The following is a 20,821-nucleotide window of genomic DNA, read 5'->3' on the forward strand; positions in this document are numbered from 1 at the left end:
TATCAAATTTATATAGAATCAAAATGTCGATTCCCCTGACCCAGTGGTCCCAATGAGGAATACTATTTGCAGGGAGCTTTAGTTGGGATATTATGAACCTCAGCCCCTGATTATCACCCATATAAATGAATGAACCTAAAATCAGGGGCTTTGGGCCCACAAATTCCGAACTAGTGTTCTCTTTAATGGCTGCTCCTCAGTTGCAGTAACCAATCAGGCAATCAGCTCTAAAATGTACTTTGTTGGCAAACAATATCTAAAACTTTAATATTTAAAGATCATTTCTTTTTTGCATGTTGAATTTTGTTCTCATCAAATTGCAGGAGATCTGTGCTCAGTAATGTTTTGAACTCCATATCAGATTCTCACACAGCTTGTTTAAAATGTGTTGAATGTAAGGGAAAGATGTCTTTACACTGCCCAAGCCCTAACCCCAGCCTCAGAAGAACATCATCTATTCCACTAGTGTGATATTAATACTTCCATATCAGTCTGAGTGGCATTGCCAATCACTGTTGGGACAAACACAGGCAATTTCTGTGCTTTAGACTCATACCTATTAAGAACTGGATTTCGATAATATGAACTCATTTCATTTAAGATACTCACAGGGAGAAAACGTTTAGTACTCATTCTAGACCAGTTAAAGGACAGTTTAATAATCCTCTGTACCATCCAATTGCACATTTGAAACTGACATCAATCTAAATTAGGAACAGTAAACTTTGTTAATTTGGACAAGTAATTGATCTTTTATTAAAATCACAATATTTAAAATAATGGCAATGCCCCCCTTATTATGTTTTCAATTTATCTTATTGCTGGAGCGGTCCCAGGTTAATCTCATTAGTTGAGTCTCAGCCATTCAACTTGTGGTGGATGGAACTTTTCAAGATCCCTTGCCTTGTATACTAATGGACAGAAGAATCATAAGCAAAGCATCCTTTATATTCCAATCAGCCTCCTGCTGTTTCGAAGACCAGTGGGACAGAGCCCTCAGAAAGTTCTGCCCATTATCCCATTATCTAATTCCTGTGAAACTGTTCTTTAAAAAGAGTGAAGCGACACAATTTTGGCAATAAAATTTCAATCTGGTTTCAGGGTTTTGTTATGAAACATTTTTAAAATGTGAAATGTGCTCACACATCTGTCACAGTGTTGTTTACGGGAAATCAGATGATGCATTGTTTTATAACGATACCAGGTAGAGTGCAACTATACTTAATCAGTCTTGCCCCTTTAAAGTCACAAAGTCTAACTGCTCTCAATAAGAGATCCTGAGTCTAGTAGAGATTAGCTGTTGTTAATGAAGGAAGTTTGCAGATTGCCTCATAAATTTCTGGCTCTAGATCAGAAGAAACCGTCTGAAATAACTATACTTCTTTAGAAATAGATTTTTGATGCTTCAAAATATAGGGGTTACTTTTTAACTTTACGTGCAAAACAGGTGGTCAGTGGGCACAGTGTCCTTTGCTTCTGGCATAAGGCCCAATCTATTTTGAGGCCTGGGTCTCATTTGCATCAATCCAGCAAGCTGCACATACTAAACCAGCACACCTGCATAACTCGTTGGACGGGGAGGGAGTTAAATCACTAGACTCCAATGTGGCATCAGCTGGTCTGGGATGCAGGGAACAACATGCATGGACTGCTAGCAGGTTGAATATTTTAGCGGGCCTTTAAATACCACTGTTTAGACTACTCAATGCCAAAACAAATGGGTGGAACTGCATGGTGCACACTCTCTCTATTTGGACATCAGATTTTCAGTTAGAGACCTATACATTTCATAGGACCCCATCTTTCACAGAAAAGTGAAACAGGCAGGCACTCTGGCTGCCCATCTGAAGGCTTCTACTAAGATGGTGACTGCATAAACAGGGCAGCAATTGACCCAATGACATTTTTGAGCTGCTACCATCCCATTAACACTGGGCGGTTGCAGTTAAAATGTCATAAATGTGCATAAAAGTAAAACTTTTATATATAGATGCTGTAGGTTTGCCTTGTTTCAATTTCAGCTGAGCCAAAATCATTGTTGAATAACTACATATCATGTTACGTTGTGGCTATTTTTCTGCAGCAAAATATTACAATGTATCTGCCACTTTTTCAAATAGAAATCAGCCTAAATCTAGAAATTTCATGTAGAGTACAGTTTCGTAGAAATTGATTGCAATTTACCTGGGTAATATTAGATAGTCCTATCAAATATGAAATAACACAGACCACGGCAATGAAAATTTCTCTTCTTCCTCGTAACACTTTGGGAAACTCATCCACCAAAGCAGTTATAAAGCCTTCCACGGTGCAAAACTAAAAGTGAAGAAGTATTGCACATGAACATCAGTTCGTTTTCCTTTAGACTATATTTTGTTTGTAAACAGTAATAGCTTAGTTATAAATGTAAAAGCTTATTCGCAAATGTAAAATAAAATATGCAAATATGGGCATTGCCTATTATCAAACCAGTAATCATTCTAACTTCTTTACAGTACTGAATTTGGAAATTAACCAAAAGTCTGAAGGGGATGCATTTTACAAATGACAGAGTTCTGAATCAAAAATAGAAACAAAAGGTTCTTAAGAGAATACTGTTTCAGTCCCTTCCCAAAGGCTGCCGTTTTTTTCATACTTCAACCTCATTTTGATTTAAAATTTATTTTTCTTTCCTTTTGTTTCCATTGAGTGTCATTCTGTTTTCTGAATAAGTTTACAATTTTTAATGTTATTGAATTCTAAAATATTTCTCTCTCTTTTCGACACCTTCTCCCTCTCTCACATAGACCTCCACGGTTGCCCCACAAAACATCCTCCAAATAAAATTGTGCAAAGCTGAAAATTGGACAAATAGCATTTATAGCATAAGCATGTAGAGAAGTTCTGAAATTACTTTTTCCTCTTAATGTGTGTGTTTATATCCGTACATGTAAGTCAACTCCCTGTCATTATTTGCCTACCCTTCGTGAAATATTGTACATTGAGCTCCATAACTTCTGGAAATCCCACTCTGTGACTGATTGCTGGGAGATGAACAAGAGTGACTCAAGGTGATTTGCTATTCAGCCTAGTGGAAAAGTATCTAACCTTCAATCAACTCCTCCTCCTGTTAGCACGCCTGTGTTTGGGAACTCACTGTGTGGGGAGTGGCGAGTGTAAATTTGCATCTCACTACTCCATTACATACTGAGCATGTTGGTATATAAACCTACAGCTGAGGAAACAAAGTACAAGGCTCAACAGGGTCAACATCCAACTCTCTTATGGTAAGTATGTTGAAGGAAGAAAATGTCTCCCCTCAAAATCTAGCTTTTAAATGTATTAAATATATTTACCCAAAATCTAGGGAAAAAATTATTTTATAATAATATTTTGTAGCTAAATTGTCCATGGCAGTGTGCCCCAGAGTACTTTTCACTTTTCCTACACCAATATTGGCAAATGTTAAAGAAATTGGAATTGGCTGCCTCAGTCATTCTGGTTATTAAATGTTGACCATACTCCTGCATTTGCCATCTGCCAAACCCATGTCTTCTTATCTCAGGAACCTTCTCAGCCTGTGCACTGAGCATGAATTTATTTAGACTGTTATACAGTGCAGTCTTCAATGGAAGCTTGCATTGAGAACAATTCTTCACACTGGCATATTTAGACAGCCTAACTTGGACTACTGTTGACACACAAAACATTGATTTTACTAAGAAATGTGATTTTTATTACAGTGCTTCATCTAGAGATTGCAGCAGAACACAGCCAGCGGCTAATCAGTAGTGTTACCCATAGCAACAGGAAGCTGTTCCGTGCTGATGTGTGGCTGAGGCAAGGCTTGGATATGTCTGCACCTGTCAGATACAATCAGTGAAGGCATTCTTGGTGTTTTTCCCCTTAAATCATTAGATTCATGTAGAATGTTTCAAGCAAATGGCAGGATGCATCTCTTGGCTAAACCTACCAGCTCTATAAATGTAGAGTTGTAATTTTGTCTTGTAGTATAAAATGTAATCAACTTGTTTTTAACTGAGCTGTAGTGGGAAATGCTTCTTACACTGTAAATTTATAATTCAAATTTGTTCAAATAGCATAATTTCTAAATGTTTGATGATATTGAAAAAATATTAAATTTTATTACAAACAACTGCTCACAATTTCAATTACAAAGATTCTTGCTGTGCCATTTTTATTCTCCATTAAAATTTCAATGAACTGCATTTAATCAAAAAAACAGAATTACCTGACAATTAATTCTATTCAAAAATGAGCAACCAACATTTCTTATTATTGACCCATCAGATCCAATACAACATAATGGGTTAAAACTGAAGCTTACCTGGCTGTCAATCCCAAGCATAAGTAACATTGAAAAGAAAAGAATGGACCATAGTGGCGATATTGGTAATTGTGTCACTGCCTCAGGGTATGCCAAAAATGCCAGACCAGGGCCTTAGCAAGGAAAAGAAAATCAAATATTATCTGTCTTAAATTCAAGACCAAACATAACTACATGGCTATGATTAAATATGTTGGAATGTAATTTCTCTAAGCTACTTTTCAAAGTGGGAATAAAACAACTAAAAACATTAGAAAGTATTAAGTGAGAAAAGATTGTCCATTCACAAACCATATATAGGTTCATGATCAACCCATTATTGTGCTATAAAGTCTATCCCTAGGAAAGTAACGTTAAACTTCAGAATTGCTTCCACCCCAATAGCGATAATAAATAATACCCGAAAATTCCAATTGCAGTTTTTGTTCCTGCTTTTCTTGCTTGATCTTCTTGCTTGGTCATCAAGGGAGTGTTTCCCTTCATTCACCTTATTTTAAGAAGGCTGAAAAGTCTGTCATCTAACATTTTCATATCTCATTTATGTCTTCATCAACATGTAGTCAATGCTGGCTGTTGCTTTTCTGGTGAAAATGTCAGTGTTGGATCTCGGAATCCCATTTGACACGAAGAATAGTTCAGGAATATCGCACGTGGAACTTCTCTAGTTCTTTGTGGTAGCTGTAACTATGCAAGTTGCCCAATTAAAGGGTAGCGACTTTATCCATAACATCATTGTGGACTTTAATTTTAATTTTAAGTTTCAGCCTAATATCATGTTGGTTCTAAAAGTTCTCACTGTCTATAGAAACCAGGGCAACTAGTCTTCTGGATATGGCTGCAGACTTCCAAGTCTATTCTCCCACTACCCAGGTAAGGATGTTTCACAGATTTCAATGTGGCACTGTCGATGTTGATGGAAATTGGAGAGCTCATGTTCTGAGAGGCAGGCAGATAGATCATTCCCAGCTTCTTCAGGTTGATCACAGGACCAAATTATTTCACAGATGTTTTGTAAACCCTAGTATTTTCTGCGTGAGAGTATGTGCAATGAACTCGGAAGAATACTTCCTCTTCCGTGACACAATAAAGATCACAACTCACAAGAGTAGATTTTAGTAATATTTCCTTTGGGAGTGGCATACGTTGAAAAGGAGTTACAGACGCAAACACTTGTTCTATCCTTGAGTATTTCGAAGATGAGAGAAGGAAGCATCGGGGAAAGTTATAGCCTCTCGTATACAACATCAAATATTCACGAACATCATTCAGAAGTGGCACATAAGTTACTTTAATTGCTACAATAAGGTCAGGGTGGGTCTAAATTTCTGCATTGGATATAAACGGCGAAGGCACGGACGTACACATACCTGAAGCAGCCACGTCCGCTATCGACTTTTTTGTCACATGTGCCATGAAGCCTACGATGGAGAAAATGACAAAACCAGCAAACATACTGGTGGTGGAATTTATGCAGCAGACGATAATCGAGTCCCTGAAACAAGAAGGGAAAAGCAACATTGCTTTTGTCTGTAGCGCGTCCAATGTTACCGAATTGTTTTTGAGGAGGAACAACATCAATGCAACACCAACAGACGATGCCCATGCAGTAGTGGGACGTGGATTCCCGCTTGTGATTCGGCAAGCTGCTGAATTGCTACAATCTAATGTCACTACTGGGAAGCGTTTAGTGGAGGCTAAGCATTTCCTCACTGGTTCAGAAGAATCTCAACATCAAGCGGCTCTTGATTGCCTCCAAGTAGTGGGACTGTCATTGACAGAGGCTGAAGAGCAGGTCAGTTTGCTGCCTTCTCTGCTGCAGTTTGTTCATAATCTACTTCAGTTTTATCTCATTTGTGAGGTAGATAGAAAGATGCCCTTAATTTTAATTAATGATTTCAAAACACAGATAATGGCTGTCTTCTTTGGTGTCTCCATGTGGTTTAATGGAAGAGTTTTGGGGAAAATAAGTCGCTGGTACTCATAAAGCAACTGGTATCACAGAATGCCTGACATGAATTTGAAGAGAGGATTTAATAAACTAACATCGCGGACTATTACAACTCTATTGTTAAAGCAGCAATTGATGTATGTTAAATATTGATGTTTAGAGATTAGATTTTCTCATTTTAAAAATATGCTCAACAGTTTTTAATCTCGCAAACGAGCAAACAACAAACCCCAGCTAGTTATAATGAAATGAGACAATCTTGTGTTGATGGGTAAAACAAACCCTAAATCAGGGGCTTTGATTCCATTGGATTTAACCTTGTTGCACCATTGGGGGAAGTCAGACAATAATTAATGGAAGTGACTCGTAATTATTGAATTCCCAAAGAATAAATGATTCATCAGGCGTTCGGGTAAAATCTATTGTAATCGGAAGGGACTCCCCTCCTCGGGAATAATGGGAGCCGAGAGGTGATTACAAAACATGAATAACAAATTCGGAAAACTACAAAAAATAAAGTGAAATTAAAGTTGGAGAGGAATATAAGTGGCATCTGAAGCTATGTCTCGGAATATTGGCTTAGAGTCATCGAGTTTTACAGCACAGAAACAGGCCCTTTGGCCCAACGCGCCTGAGCCAACTATCAAGCACCCATCCTAACTAATCCCATTTCCCAGCACTTGGCCGGTAGCCTTGAATGTTATGGCGTTTCAAGTGCTCATCCAAATACTTCTTGAATGTTGTGCGTGTTCCTGCCTCTACCATCTCTTCAGGCAGTGTGTTCCAGATTCCAACCACCCCTCTGGGTGAAAAAAATTTCCCTCAACTGCGGCACAGTGGCGCAGTGGTTAGCACCGCAGCCTCACAGCTCCAGCGACCCGGGTTCAATTCCGGGTGCTGCCTGTGTGGAGTTTGCAAGTTCTCCCTGTGTCTGCGTGGGTTTCCTCCGGGTGCTCCGGTTTCCTCCCACACGCCAAAGACTTGCAGGTTGATAGGTAAATTGGCCATTAGCAATTGCCCCTAGTATAGGTAGGTGGTAGGGAAAATATAGGGACAGGTGGGGATGTGGTAGGAATATGTAATTAGTGTAGGATTAGTATAAATGGGTGGCTGATGGTCGGCACAGACTCGGTGGGCCAAAGGGCCTGTTTCAGTGCTGTATCTCTAAACTAAACTACACTCTAAACCTCCTGTCCCTTACCCTAAATCTATGCCCCGTAGTTATTGACTTCTCCGCTAAAGGAAAAAGTTCCTTCCTATCTATCCTATCAATGCCCCTCATAATTTTGTATACCTCAATCAGGTCCCCCCTCAGCCTTTTCGCTCCAAGGAAAACAACCCTAGCCTATCCAGTCTATCCTCCTAACTGAAATGCTCCATCCCAGGCAACATCCTGGTGAATCTCCTCTGCACCCTCTCCATTGCAATCACCAACAGGCAATTGGAAACGCACTTCAACAAGGAAAGCATTGCATTACTATGCGAAAAGAACGGGAGAGGGATTAAAGTTCCAAATAGTCTGCGCTGCGTGATTCTGTGATTCTATAACAGTTTATTTTTGCGGGAAGAATGCTGTCAGTATATATGCATATATGCATTTGTTACCTGTAAATATTATTGTGAAAGGTGTTGTAGCTTCCAAGCGCCACCAGAGAACCAAGACCCAAGCCGTATGAGAAAAATATCTGTGTAGCTGCATCGAGCCATACCTGAGAAAGAAATGGTCGAGATTGCCGATGGTAATTAAAATGGTTTCATTTATCTCTTTTTATGAGCCCTGAACATAAACATCGCTGCTGACATACCTCTGAATCTGAAAGGCGGCTGAAATCCGGAGTTATGTAAAACAAGATTCCTTCGCGAGCCCCAGGCAGTGTCACTCCACGGAAAAACAATATTAGAAGCATGACATAGGGATAGATTGCTGAAAAGTACACTACCTGTGAAAAGACGCGGAGCATTTAGTATAATGGAGACGATCTTGGTAATATTTTCCATATATTTTACATCACGATTAGATTCGCTACACTTCGTATTATAAATTTTTAATTTAAGGGATTAATACTAAGATTCATGCAACTAAATATGCCAGTTAAATATTAGCACTGATTGTCAGATGCCTTTGACTTTGAAGAAGTGTTCTGACGTATATAATTGCTTCAAAGTTGTAATTGTCTGGAGAAGTCTTAGATTCCTTCCACTGTTAATTTTAGCGGGATTTCTGTAATTTCATTGGGAATACAGGCCTTAGATCTGCGAGGAAGGGAAAAGTTGGAACTTGTATAAATAATATGCAATTTGCCTCCATTAAAATTTATGATGGCGATGACAGGGGATCATTTCCCGCGCTAGTGGAAGGCTGTGAAAAATCTGGGCCTGCATTTTTGGAGGCCCCTCAGACCTTGCTATTGTTCATGATTCATCACTACTTTGGATTGACCCGAAACTGTCCTAGTCTGATTACAGCAGGGAATGCTTTGCTATGGAGAATGGTTGAGGTAGAGACCAACAGGGCTATAGGGAGAGCTCAGGCCAGTGATTTTGCTTTTGGGTTGCTCTAGTAAAAAAAACTAGCATTGTCACAAGGTACCGAATGGCCTCCTTCAGCGCCATACGTGTATCTGAATCCAAACCGTTAAACAAAGACACGGAGGAAGGAGTGAGGGCGCAATGAGTTCTTATCCCAGCTGAAAACCTAACGTCACTTGCTTCCAATGATTCTAATGTTGCAGTTCCAACCATGCTCGAGAATTATTCTCTTTAATCAAGGAATTATTTTACCTTTCCTGTCCAGCTGACACCTTTCCAGATACAAAAATACACAAGAACCCAGGCGATCGCCAGTGTTACTGCAAGAGGAGGCCGAATTTGTCCAGGCTGATCCAATCCATCTGTTAGCTGGTGCATGTTTCGTCTGTGGATATAGTTATGTGTTTATCAATAACGTGTTTCATTCCTGTCCTACCTTTGTTTTGTTAAAGTTAACCTTAATTCGCAAAATAAGACAAAAATCCAAAGACGTAAAAGCTTACTCCCAGAATTCCACAATTGGGCTGCTGAGGTTCGTTGTATTGGTCATGCTGTAGTTTGAGAAACATCTCTTTGTGTTCCAGGAATTATCACAAGTTTGCCAGGGAAGATCCTGTTTACAAAACGGTACAATTATTTTTCGACAACTAGCCACTTGGATCTCACATGGTCACCAGCTAATTTTTATTGTTTGTAGTCTCTATTTTCCAGTGCAATATAAACGCGCGATATGAATGCAGTTTTGCGGTATTATATATGGATTTTTCCCCCTCCAGTTGTCGCTCACTATAGAAGAAATGCTTTTGATTTATAGAGGCGGCGTTTTTCATTACTTCCATAGTTATTTTCCAGAATGAGAATATGGTTACGTTAACACCAAGTAAGCTTTTTGTAAGAGCCAAGAGAATTTAAGTCGCGTTCAAAAATAAGCAGAAACAACTTACTGATGTGAAAGAATTGTACAAGTAATAAATGGCCCAAGCAATTATGACGACGTAGTAGATGTTTAACCAGAAAGAAAGGACTGCAGCTGCGAGACCCACGCCTGTAAATAGAAGAAATGTCGAAAAACCCGAAATGTTAAACCTAGCAGGTTTAATACAACAGATTGTGCCATTCATTCTTACAATACCAAGCGCGTTAACAAAGGCGGCCGTTCCTAACAAGAGCTTCCAGTGAAGACTTTTGCACGATATTTATGAAATGCAAACTGAAAGACACGGTGTTAATATCTCCTGAAAAACTTTTTGTGAAACAGGTGTTTGTGGCTAGTTTTTTCTTCAACTTGGAAAAATTCGAACTTTATTGTCTCTAACGATTATTATGAGTAACTTGGATGTGCGATGGCACTGAAACATTAACTTGTGTGTAGACTTTTCAACAGACACTTCGAAATAAATTCATTTCAGTGGCTGTAACCGATGACGAAAACTTAACTACGGTCGCTATTTGTAGAGAGATCAGTCTGAATTAGGTTAGAAAGCGAAGTGGAGAACAATTCTTCCCCTATAAGGAAACGGCGATGTATAGTATTTCTTATTGACAGTCTTTGCTTTGCTTTTCCTGCGCACTGATCCGGCGTGAAATGTGCGGCGCTCTTGCTCACCGTGCTCATTTAGACCATACCTTTGAACATTGGCGCCAGTCTCCAGATACCGAGTCCACCGACAGACGTGTACTGACCCAGAGAGCATTCCAACAGGAAGATTGGCATCCCAGCAAAGATCAGTGTCAGGAAATAGGGAATGAGAAAAGCCCCTTATGGAGAACAATGAGCGGTATGTTAGAAATTGACGGGATGTCAAAATCCGGACAAACTGGAAAGATGTAAATACTTAATAAATGCTGTTATATGTAAAGTACACGAGTTGGTCATACCGTCTAATAACACAACCGCCGTATTAAAATGTATTACTCTTTCCTCGGAATTAAAATAATGCATTCGGTTAGAAAATATAGGTATAGTGGCTCACCTGGAATTCACTATTTGAATTTTACATGCGAAATGGATGCATAATAGTGCATAATTGAATAGCTGGCAATATTCTACATCAATACAACTGATCAGGGCTTTTGGGGCGGTTGATATTTAACGTATAATTGACTCTAGGTTTTGCAATTGAAATCCAGGAAAGAGAGGATATTCCCGTTTACCTTTGTTTAAACTATTAATTCATTTAGAAAGTGCATGGTGAAATGAAAAGTAATTTTACCTCCGCCGTTTTTCCCACAAAGATAGGGAAACCTCCACACATTTCCCAGACCTATTGCATATCCAATACAGGAGAGCAGGAAGTCGAATTTTCCTCCCCATTTCTCTCTCTCGGGAATCTTTCTCGTCTTTTGCACCTTCACCACGAGAGTTTTCGGTTTATCATTCGAGGTGGGGACGTCGTGCAGCTCGGTGGAAATTTGCCCATCGGGTGTTTTTGCGCCGTTGGTCGCCATGCCTTTAAATTTAGGCGCCGAGCGTCTGGGAGTTGGTCGGAAATTTTCAGCACCAGACCACGTGGAAAGCAGCTTCGCGGTTCTGTCTGACCAGCACAGGTGAAAAAAAAATAGAGAGGACTCGGAAGGCAGCCGAAGTTGGGGGGAGGATGGCTGAGTTCCTACTTGATGAGGCGTGCAGCCAGATTTAGCCAGCGGGAAAGATGCTGGAATGAGACAAGGAAACGCAGGCTAGAGTTGGTAACGATAGAAACAGCCGAAGGCACGTGCTTTCACTCTGCTATCGGTTTGCTCATTTTGATGGAATTGGGACACATCACGTCATTTTAGAGTTTGACTTAAATCAGTAACACAGCTGTTGGATCTCGGAGCCCAATCCGCGGTGATTTTCCTACAGCTTGAGGACAGTCTAACTATTCATTGTTTTCCATTTCTTTACAAGAAAACCTTGATTGCAAAACAGAAGCGATTTACCGCCTTTATTAAAGAGAACATGAAGATATCACTGAGGTTAACACAAGCCCGTAACATTTCCCCACAAATATACTACTTTATGCCAATTAAATCGTGCAATGTGTCCACTTTGCAACCAAGCCTCGCTCCTAAGCAGGGGCATTCTGCACTATGTAAGCTGCATGTCTTATCCTTAATCCTTGTGCATTCTCTTGGACATTGTGACAAAGTGATAGCGATCACATTTAAGCAGAGAGTCCAGCCAGAGCTGCATGAACAAGACGCCTCAAGCTCCGAGATTTGCCGATCAATCTGCCTCCCCTTGATGTGTATAAAAATATCTCCTGTCGCTTTCAATTGATCAAAGTAAAGATCGTCAGCATTTCCTACCCCACTGAATTTCTGGAGAAGGAATCGCCTGGCGTCTTAACCCTAGTATTTGGACTTCACAATATTAGCAATAGCGATTACATTCCCTTACACCAGTACATTCTCATACACGAACACTCAAAGTTTTCTTATCGTTCAGTGAAATCAATGTGCAAGAAAACTACTGCTACAAACCATATTGACATTATAATCGTTTCAAGTCTGTTCGGGTTTTCGCTTCAAATCAGCCCGCCGTTAACTGTTACTTTGTTTCTCTCTCTATTTTCGCATAAACCTCGATGAGTGGAACAGTTCGCTCTCTGGGAATGTTACATGTTTAAACCGTCTACTTACTGATCGAAAGCGCAGCGTAAGCCGGTGTTTACAGTTCCAAGTTGTTTCTCGTTCTTTGTTGTCCAGTACCAGATCTTTTATTTCTTGGTCCTTTTCAGTTTGCGAGCCTACGAGCTCAGAGCAGTCGGCGCAGTATGTGACCAGAGCGCGTCTCTGAGTGTACGGCGAGTCGAGCTGAGCTGTGCCGAGAGGAGAGGAGGAGAGGGGCAGCGAGCAGGAGGGATGAGGCTCCCGCGCAACTGTCTAATACCTCCAGCGACAACGTAGCGTGCGGCGCCCAGCCTGCTACTCTCATCTACATAGCGTCAATGTCATCTCAAAGTCACATCCACTAAGATAGCAGTGCGCTTCGCTCTACTGCCCCTTCCTTTTTGCTCCGGCTTTTACATATTCTGGCATTTGTTATTGACGTTTAGTGGCTGCTTTCAACAGGTTAAACACTGTGCAGAGGCTAAACACGTCCCATTTGGCAGACTGGTCGAAAATGCCAGGTGAAAAAGTATTAGCATTTTAATAAGGTGGCACGTTATTTTGAAATTAATTCTCACTACTTCGACACACGATATAGTAGGGCAAACCGTTCATGCGTTCCAACTAATGTCATGGGGAAAAGCTACTGCTTAATTTTAACTTGAATATTGCGATAAACACGAATACATGTTATCGACAGCATTCTCTAGTACTAAAACACAAGATGTTTCTTAAATTGTGGGGAAGTTCCCACCATATCGGCATTTGCTTTACTACACAATGTAAATGTTATCAGCAATACCAATTCATAAAATGGACAATTAAAAGACAAAATGAAAAAAAGTTTGATACGAGTCATTTCAATTGCTAAAAGGTAAAACAAAAATGGTATTAAGTACAAGCGGGTAGGCACGGGGAGATCAAATGGGGAGGGTTGGACTAAGCTACATTTGAATTAAGGGATGGAACATTTTACCCTGACTTCGGGCAAGGAAAGTTTCACTCAATATAAGAAAGCAGAAACACATCAAATCTCCCAGTTGTAAAGATAACGCCTTAGACCAATTTTTAAATCAAGTTCTGCATGAAAAGCACAAAGAATTCACCACCACAACCCACAATTTCAACTGGCAGAATTTGGAATTCTGTCAGTGTAAGATAAGAGGCACAGTCAATAGTACTTGCTCTGGAGGTAAGAGATAAACTGAAAATAGTTTTATAATCTTCTTAACTTCCAAAAGCCAGAGAAGAAAAGGCCTCACTGCCCAAAGTCCAGAACACAGACCTCCGGATTGGACCTCCGGGTGCTCCGGTTTCCTCCCACATGCCAAAGACTTGCTGGTTGATAGATTAATTGGCCATTATAAATTGCCCCTAGTATAGGTAGGTGGTAGGGAAATATAGGGAAGGTGGGGATGTGGTAGGAATGTAGGATTAGTATAAATGGGTGGTTGATGGTCGGCACAGACTCGGTGGGCCGAAGGGCCTGTTTCAGTGCTGTATCTCTAATCTAATCTAATCTAACCTCATGCACAATAATGCTCGCTTGTATGTTAAGTGCATCGTAATGTAATTTGGATGTAATAAAACCTGCAGCAAGAATTTCACCAGCTGTTTCCTGAGAAGGGGGGTTCTGTTTCAGGAAGAAGTGCGAAATGCTGTTTGCATATACAAACTTTGCAGGTGGAGCCAGCGTTAGGAAGAGCTATCCACATTATATGTGATGCAGTTAGTTTGAGAAACATAAATTTCCATTAAAAAAATAAAGAGGCGCTGAATCGAACCTTCTAAGACATATTACAGATGCGGATCGACTCCGTTATTTACAGTTAACTGTAACTGTGCAGATTATGGGATTTCCTGTCATTAAACTGTTTGTCCTTTCCTCGTAATGATCACTTGAAGTACAATTGACGCGGCAATATTTTGAATATTGCAACACGACTGATTTGATTTGAAGAAACCTTTATACATAACCAGCGCAAACTTGGGGGTTCCCATTGGAAACGTGGTTTGTGCCGTCAGATCTGGCGGCATTGCTAATCGTCTCCTTAGGCTTAAAACATATGGCTTTGAGTAACCTCGACGATGTTCGGCGCCATATCCACCGAGTTCACTGTCCCGTAGATACTTCCAATTATCGGTGTGGACATTTAGGGCAGCGGAGACATGTATGTTATCTCACCATTGTGATTCCGGAGGTAATCACAGGAGACCTGAGAAATACTGCAGGTAACAACATCATATTTCAGTTCAAAACGTAGCAGTAAAACATAATTAATAACCCGTCGGGGGTCGGCTAGGTGGAAACTGAACTTTGCAATTTTCAAAACGTACGTTTAAAATTATAATTTGTTTAATACATTAAACAAGCAGTGCACCTCATTCAGTAAGACATCTGGAACTATACAAAATAACATTTTTGTGTTTCTGGTAAGTAATTAAGACATTTTTTGAATAACGGTTAGCTATTTTTGTATTTATAGGTATATAATATGAAACAGGTAGATTCAGCTAATGTTGCCTCGACTATTACAAAACAAGTGGCAAGCAAGATTTCGGACTTCGTTAATCCCTGTTGTTACTGGGGTAGTGGGTTAACAAGACTTTGGGGCTTTTAGGTATATTTTGTAGATACATGGTAGATTCACCCAACTGTGGCAAAACTACAAGCACATTATATAAATTTCCAATTCTTTATCTTGGATGAACCTCAGTGTCCTCCATAATTCGGTACTAAATTTGATTAAACTGAATAGCCAGAAGTAACGCAAGATAAGCTGACAGCTACTTGTAATAAAACAGTAAACGCTGGGAATACTCAGCAAGTCTGGCAGCAACTGTGGAGAGAGAAAACAGAGTTAACGTTTCAGGTCTGTGACCTTTCATTAGTTCTGAGTGCCAGGCCTGCTGTGTATTTCCAGCATCTTCTGTTTTGATTTCAGATTTCCAGTATCCGCAGTATTTTGCTTTTGTAACCATATGCAGTGATTGGATTGGGAATACTTCTAAGCGCCGAAGCGCTTAAGAACAATGTTACTAAATATCTGACTTGCCAACGTGTTTATAAGTAGTTCAAATCTCATTTATCTCAACCACAAGGCAGAAGATTTTATAATCAAGTGACCTGAAGCTCAAGTTCTTTTCGGGCGATCAAGGATGTAAACAGATCATGAAATGAAGTACTGTCGATGTGACGCATCGTTCGTTGTGTAATCATTTGTGATATGTGCGTTGAGATTTAACACACACAAACATACATACACACGACACATACACACAATACTATTACTGTAGCTTCCTTGGTGGGAACGCAAAGCACACACCACCTATATTAACTGAGCCTGACTGCGTTAATATGTAGTCATGTCTCCTCAAGGTTTAAGACACCAGGATAAATGTTATGGCGAAGTTCAGTTGAAAGGTCACTGATCTGAAACGTAACTCTGCTTTTCTCTCCACAGGTGCTGCCAGACCTGCTGTATATTTCCACTATTTCTTGTTTCCATTTCAGATTTCCAGCATCTGCAGTATTTTGCTTTTATATGTTATATTATGGCAAAGCGGTGTTTGATTCCAATTTCTGATACCATAGCAAACAAATGAGCTCAACAAGAATCCCTGCAGTTTATATGACGGGGTTTTGACTAACATTAAAAGTTCTGAAAAAGGGTCTCTGACCTGAAGCGTTATCTCTGCTTCTCGCTACAAAGATGCTGCCAGACCTGCTGAGTATTTTCACCATTTCTTGTTTTTATTTTTGTCCAACATTTGTTGGCTACTGATTATTTTTGTCTAAATTTTCCCCTGCTGCGGTATTTTCTCACCCACCTTCATTCAATATCTACAGAAAGGACAAAAATAAATATTTCTAAAAATAATCTGCTTCACGTTCCGTTCTTGAATCATTTTCCCTTCCAAATTACTTGGCATTCAATTAATTAGAAAATTAATCCTTTTTTCCCTAATTAGTGTTTGTGAGGATTATTGCTGATTTATTTTGTGGTACAGACACACGGTGTTTATTATTGGTCAAAATAATCCATTGTGATTTACTGTAGACAATATGAAAAAGGTGTTAAACAACGTGGAACATCGAATAGTTTGAGAGCGATCATCTTTGACTAATTTTAATCTGCAACCAACGCATACAAATCGTGTTCACCTTGGCAGAAAAGTGGTCATATGATAGAATTTCTAGCACATATTTCATGGAACAATTTTTACAGAGTGGGGACGTTTTAACAGCCATTAAGTGATGATTGGGTGTGCCTATAATCGATTTTACCTAGTTAGCAATCTCTGAAGTGCACATTTTGAACGTAGCTTTACATGAACCAGATCTTAATTTAATCCCAGTGACTGTGTTGATATTTTAAATATTGTACTTGGCTAACTCTGCGAACTGATGTATAGGTTGTGTCTCAGTGCAGAGGATTAATTAACATGAGCATGAACAGTGATTTCGACACAATAAACCCACTTGGCATCTCATTAGAAGAGTGACTCAGGATCGAAACTTGCTAAACAGATCCACATACAACATTGCGCTTTTGCAGCTAGAATTGTGCGGCGAACTGCCACACGAACAATATCATATCCCCTCCCGAAGAAAGAACACTAAATCAGACTGCGCATTAAGTAGCACTCAGAGTTCCACCCAGGAGGGCGATCCAAGCCCAGGCTGAAGATTTCAGGCATGCATATAAGATGAAGTTGAAAGATGGGCATAGAGGCGAAGAAGACGAGAGGTAACTAATAAAAATGTGGAACTCTTGCTGTAGCAACTTGGGAAAGGTAATGCAAGTAAATAAAATATCTCCACTCTGCAGACAAGTTATGTAATTGCAGTTACTCCACTGCAATCTGAGATAGTCCAATTGTTTAGATTATGTCTGCCTTTACATGGTATTTCTGTGCAAATATTGCAAATCTATGCAAACATAGCTTTAAGGATAAGCAGTGCTACTTAGGCAACAACTACATATCATTTGAGAGGATACATGCATGTGAAGAAAATATTCATGGCTTCATTTTTCAGATTTAACAATGATCTATCTGCCCTCTCAAAGTAAGGATCAGGTTGGGATGTCCATGCTTTTTACCTTCATGGGCCACATAAATGTATGCCATGGAGACATGTAGAACACATACAGGCTCCAAAATTCAGACATGGGGCCAATGTGGAGAGCCGTGGAGTCCCTGATGGGAACAGAATTTGGAGCAGAACCCTGTTCTGCCGTCAGTTTCAATGAGCGGTGGGGGAAATGAGGAAGACTTCAGTCCTCCCCTCTACATCAAAAGGGCATCTCTGGGACAGTTCCTAAGCGACACCAGGATTTCTGCCCACCATGTCCTTACAAGACCTCAACAGAACTCTTGTGCATTGGCAAATATTTTGTTGAGGTCCCTGGGATGGCTCCAAGAAGTACTGAGAAAAAGATTAGGGATTGATTATCTTTATTGCAGTTCTTATCACTTCCTTTGGGGCTGAGAATCAAAAAAATTGAAAAATTCTTTGGCCAAGGACATGCCTTGGGGGACTTACAGCTGAGTGGTTGTGGGCTGGTCTATTGTCCAACAGTGGATTGGGATGGGTGCCACTGATGTGCCCTTTCAGGTATGGGCATGCACCACAACCATGTAAATAACCATGTCCCCAGGATTTGGGATAGGATCTGTAGGCTATTGTAAGGTTTGCTGTGCCAAACCTATGCCAGCAGAGTCGGCTAATTGAAATTTGGACCCTCTAAAATTTGAATCCATGTTCCCATTAATCTGAATGTATCTCAAGTTGCTGATATGAATGGACTTTGGTGTTCTGATTTATCATCTATCCACCAATGAGGGAACAGTGCTAAGGATAACCTTTCCAAATCTTCAGAGCCATGTAAATCAAACAGGATAAACCAGAGATTATGAAATACAAGTAGTTTCTCGGGCTTTGAGGACCAGATTGCCAGGACTTGTGGGTCACAGATTGGAGTCCTGACACATTCACCCTCCCCAACCCCAAAACTCAGCAGCATAGTCACCTATTCCCATGCCCCCCACCTCCCCCCCCCCCCCTCAACCCCACCATCTTTTAGCACAAATTCCTCCTTACTTCCGTCCACCAACCAAGAAAATCATTACTGTCCCCTTGTTAACTTCATACCATGGTCTGAACTCAGATTGCCTGCTTTGATGGGTTACTGAAAAAAGATTTGTTTAAATGAAGCCATCACCAGAAAGCATTATGAACATGCATTAGACACAGACACCTGGATGAAAAGAAATGTGGCTGGCAATTAGATTTCTCTAGCACTGCATTGTCTCTTTGCAAAGGAGAAAAGGGCACACAAGCAGCATCAAAGAACAGGAACAGGATGAGAAAAGTAATCTTGGGCACTGTTGAATACCCACAAGAAGGAAGCTTTGAAGTTTGCAGGCAGACATACAGGAGAGGTTGTAGGTGATAATGAAGTAGGAGGCGAGTCATCAAGTGATCAGGTTGGTAAAGGCAGAGCACACGCTATTTCAGTTTCATTTGGATCATTAAAGTGTAGCAATGGCTGTGCTTTCATTATCTGGCAGGGAATCATATTGTTTATACAGCTAAACAAGGTTGCATTTTTGCAATTCTCGGGGACATCTTGGAGGAAGGAGCTTGACACTCAGATGAAGTCTAGCTTATTAAGATCTATAACTTTTGCCTCTTCCTCACCAGCTCCAACATGCCATCTTAACCGGTCCAGCACTAGCCTAGATACACCCAGCCACCAACCTCTGAACCTTTTAGGTACCTCGCTCATTCATGACTGCTCCTGCTGGCACAATTTTCCTTTTGTGGAGCACTTTGGGAAATTAGAGTCAAAACCTTCATTGTTTCTACCCTAGCTACTTTCAGGATCCTTAGATGTAAACTTAGTGATTTTGTTTATCTTCAGTTTGAGTGCCATGCATATTCAGCATTCATGGTTTGTTTCATGGCAGAATTAATAAGGAAACGTTTTTGTGAATATTTAGGTTCACCACAAATTCATTTACAGGTTATGTGGGTAGATTTTGTGGAATGCATACTTGTAGCAGGGAATGCTGTAGAAGCTGTACTGTAGATCTACGTTAGCAGCTTTCTTCAGGTCAGCTATCTTCTTCCTAATCTGTGTTCAGTCTGATGAATCCTGCAAACAGCATAGAATCTGATGGCAATCTGATTTCATCTTGCCTGAACCAGTCACTTTTGAGAAGGGTGTCTTTCCATCTTTTGTAGGATATCATTAGTTTCCTGAACCTCCAGTGTCTGGTCATTTAATCCAGCCATTTACGCTTTGATAGTCTCCATTTTTTTATTCTTTCATGGGATGTGAGCATTGCTGGTAAGGCAGCATTTGTTGCCCATCCCTAATTGCCCTTGAGAAGGTGGTGGTGAGCTGCCTTCTTGAACTGCTGCAGTCCTTGGGGTGTAGGTACATCTACAGTGCTGTTAGGAAGGGAGTTCCAGGTCTTTAACACAGCAACAGTGTAGGAACGACAGCATAGTTCCAAGTCAGGTTGGTGTGTGGCTTTGAGGGCAACTTGCAGGTGGTGGTGTTCCCATGTATCTGCTGCCCTAGTCTTTCTGGAGGTAGAGATCATGGTTTAGAAGTTGCTGTCGAAGGAACCTCAGTGAGTTGCTGCAGTGCATCTTGTAGATTGTACATACTGCTGACACTGTGCGCCGGTGTGGAGGGAGTGAATATTTAACGCGTGGATGGGATGCCAATTAAGTGGACTGCTTTGTCCTGGATAGTGTCGAGCTTCTTCAGCGTTATTGGAGCTGCACTCATCTAGGCAAGTGGCAGGTATTCCATCACACTCCTGACTTGGGCCTTGTAGATGGTGGGCAGGTTTTGGGGATTCAGGAGGTGAGTTACTTGCCCCAGAATTCCCAGTTTCTGGCCTGCTCTTGTAGCCACAATATTTATATTTCTGGTGCACCTAAGTTTCTGGTCAATGGTAATCCCCAGGATGTTGATGGTGGGGGATTCAGTGATGGTAATGCCATTGAACATCAGGGGGAGATGATTAGATTCTCTCTTGTTGGAGATGGTCATTGCTTGGCCCTTGTGTGGCAGGAAGGTTATTTGCCACTTATCAGTCTAAGTCTGAATATTGTCCAGGTCCTGCTGCCTATGGGCATGGACTGTTTCAGTATCTGGATACTGTGCGATCATCAGCGAACATCTCCACTTCTGATCTTATGATGGAGGGAAGGTCATTGATGAAGTAGCTGAAAGGGCCCAGGACACTAAGCTGAGGAACTCCTGCAGCGATGTTCTGGGACTGAGATGATTGGCCTCCAACAACCACAACCATTTTCCTTTGGGCTAGGCATACTCCAACCAGTGGAGAGTTTTCCCCAATTCCCCTTGGCTTCAATTTTGTTAGGGCTCCTTGATGCT

At 40.6% G+C, this 20,821-nt stretch overlaps 1 protein-coding gene across 1 annotated transcript in view; it reads right to left on the bottom strand.

Annotated features, from left to right (window-relative positions):
* Window positions 1-11,252, bottom strand: part of slc6a1b (solute carrier family 6 member 1b) — a 38,668-nt gene extending 27,416 nt beyond the window's left edge. The window contains exons 1-10 of the mRNA XM_068052325.1: window positions 11,018-11,252; window positions 10,431-10,562; window positions 9,749-9,849; window positions 9,308-9,417; window positions 9,057-9,189; window positions 8,081-8,215; window positions 7,881-7,984; window positions 5,695-5,819; window positions 4,328-4,440; window positions 2,185-2,316 (exon numbers count right to left, since the gene is read on the bottom strand). Coding sequence (XP_067908426.1) covers window positions 2,185-2,316; window positions 4,328-4,440; window positions 5,695-5,819; window positions 7,881-7,984; window positions 8,081-8,215; window positions 9,057-9,189; window positions 9,308-9,417; window positions 9,749-9,849; window positions 10,431-10,562; window positions 11,018-11,252 — 1,320 coding nt within the window. The remainder of the gene's footprint in view (window positions 1-2,184; window positions 2,317-4,327; window positions 4,441-5,694; window positions 5,820-7,880; window positions 7,985-8,080; window positions 8,216-9,056; window positions 9,190-9,307; window positions 9,418-9,748; window positions 9,850-10,430; window positions 10,563-11,017) is intronic.
* Window positions 11,253-20,821: the final 9,569 nt, after the last annotated feature.

This window comes from Heterodontus francisci, chromosome 19, assembly GCF_036365525.1.
Source record: "Heterodontus francisci isolate sHetFra1 chromosome 19, sHetFra1.hap1, whole genome shotgun sequence".
Taxonomy (NCBI): Eukaryota; Metazoa; Chordata; class Chondrichthyes; order Heterodontiformes; family Heterodontidae; genus Heterodontus; species Heterodontus francisci.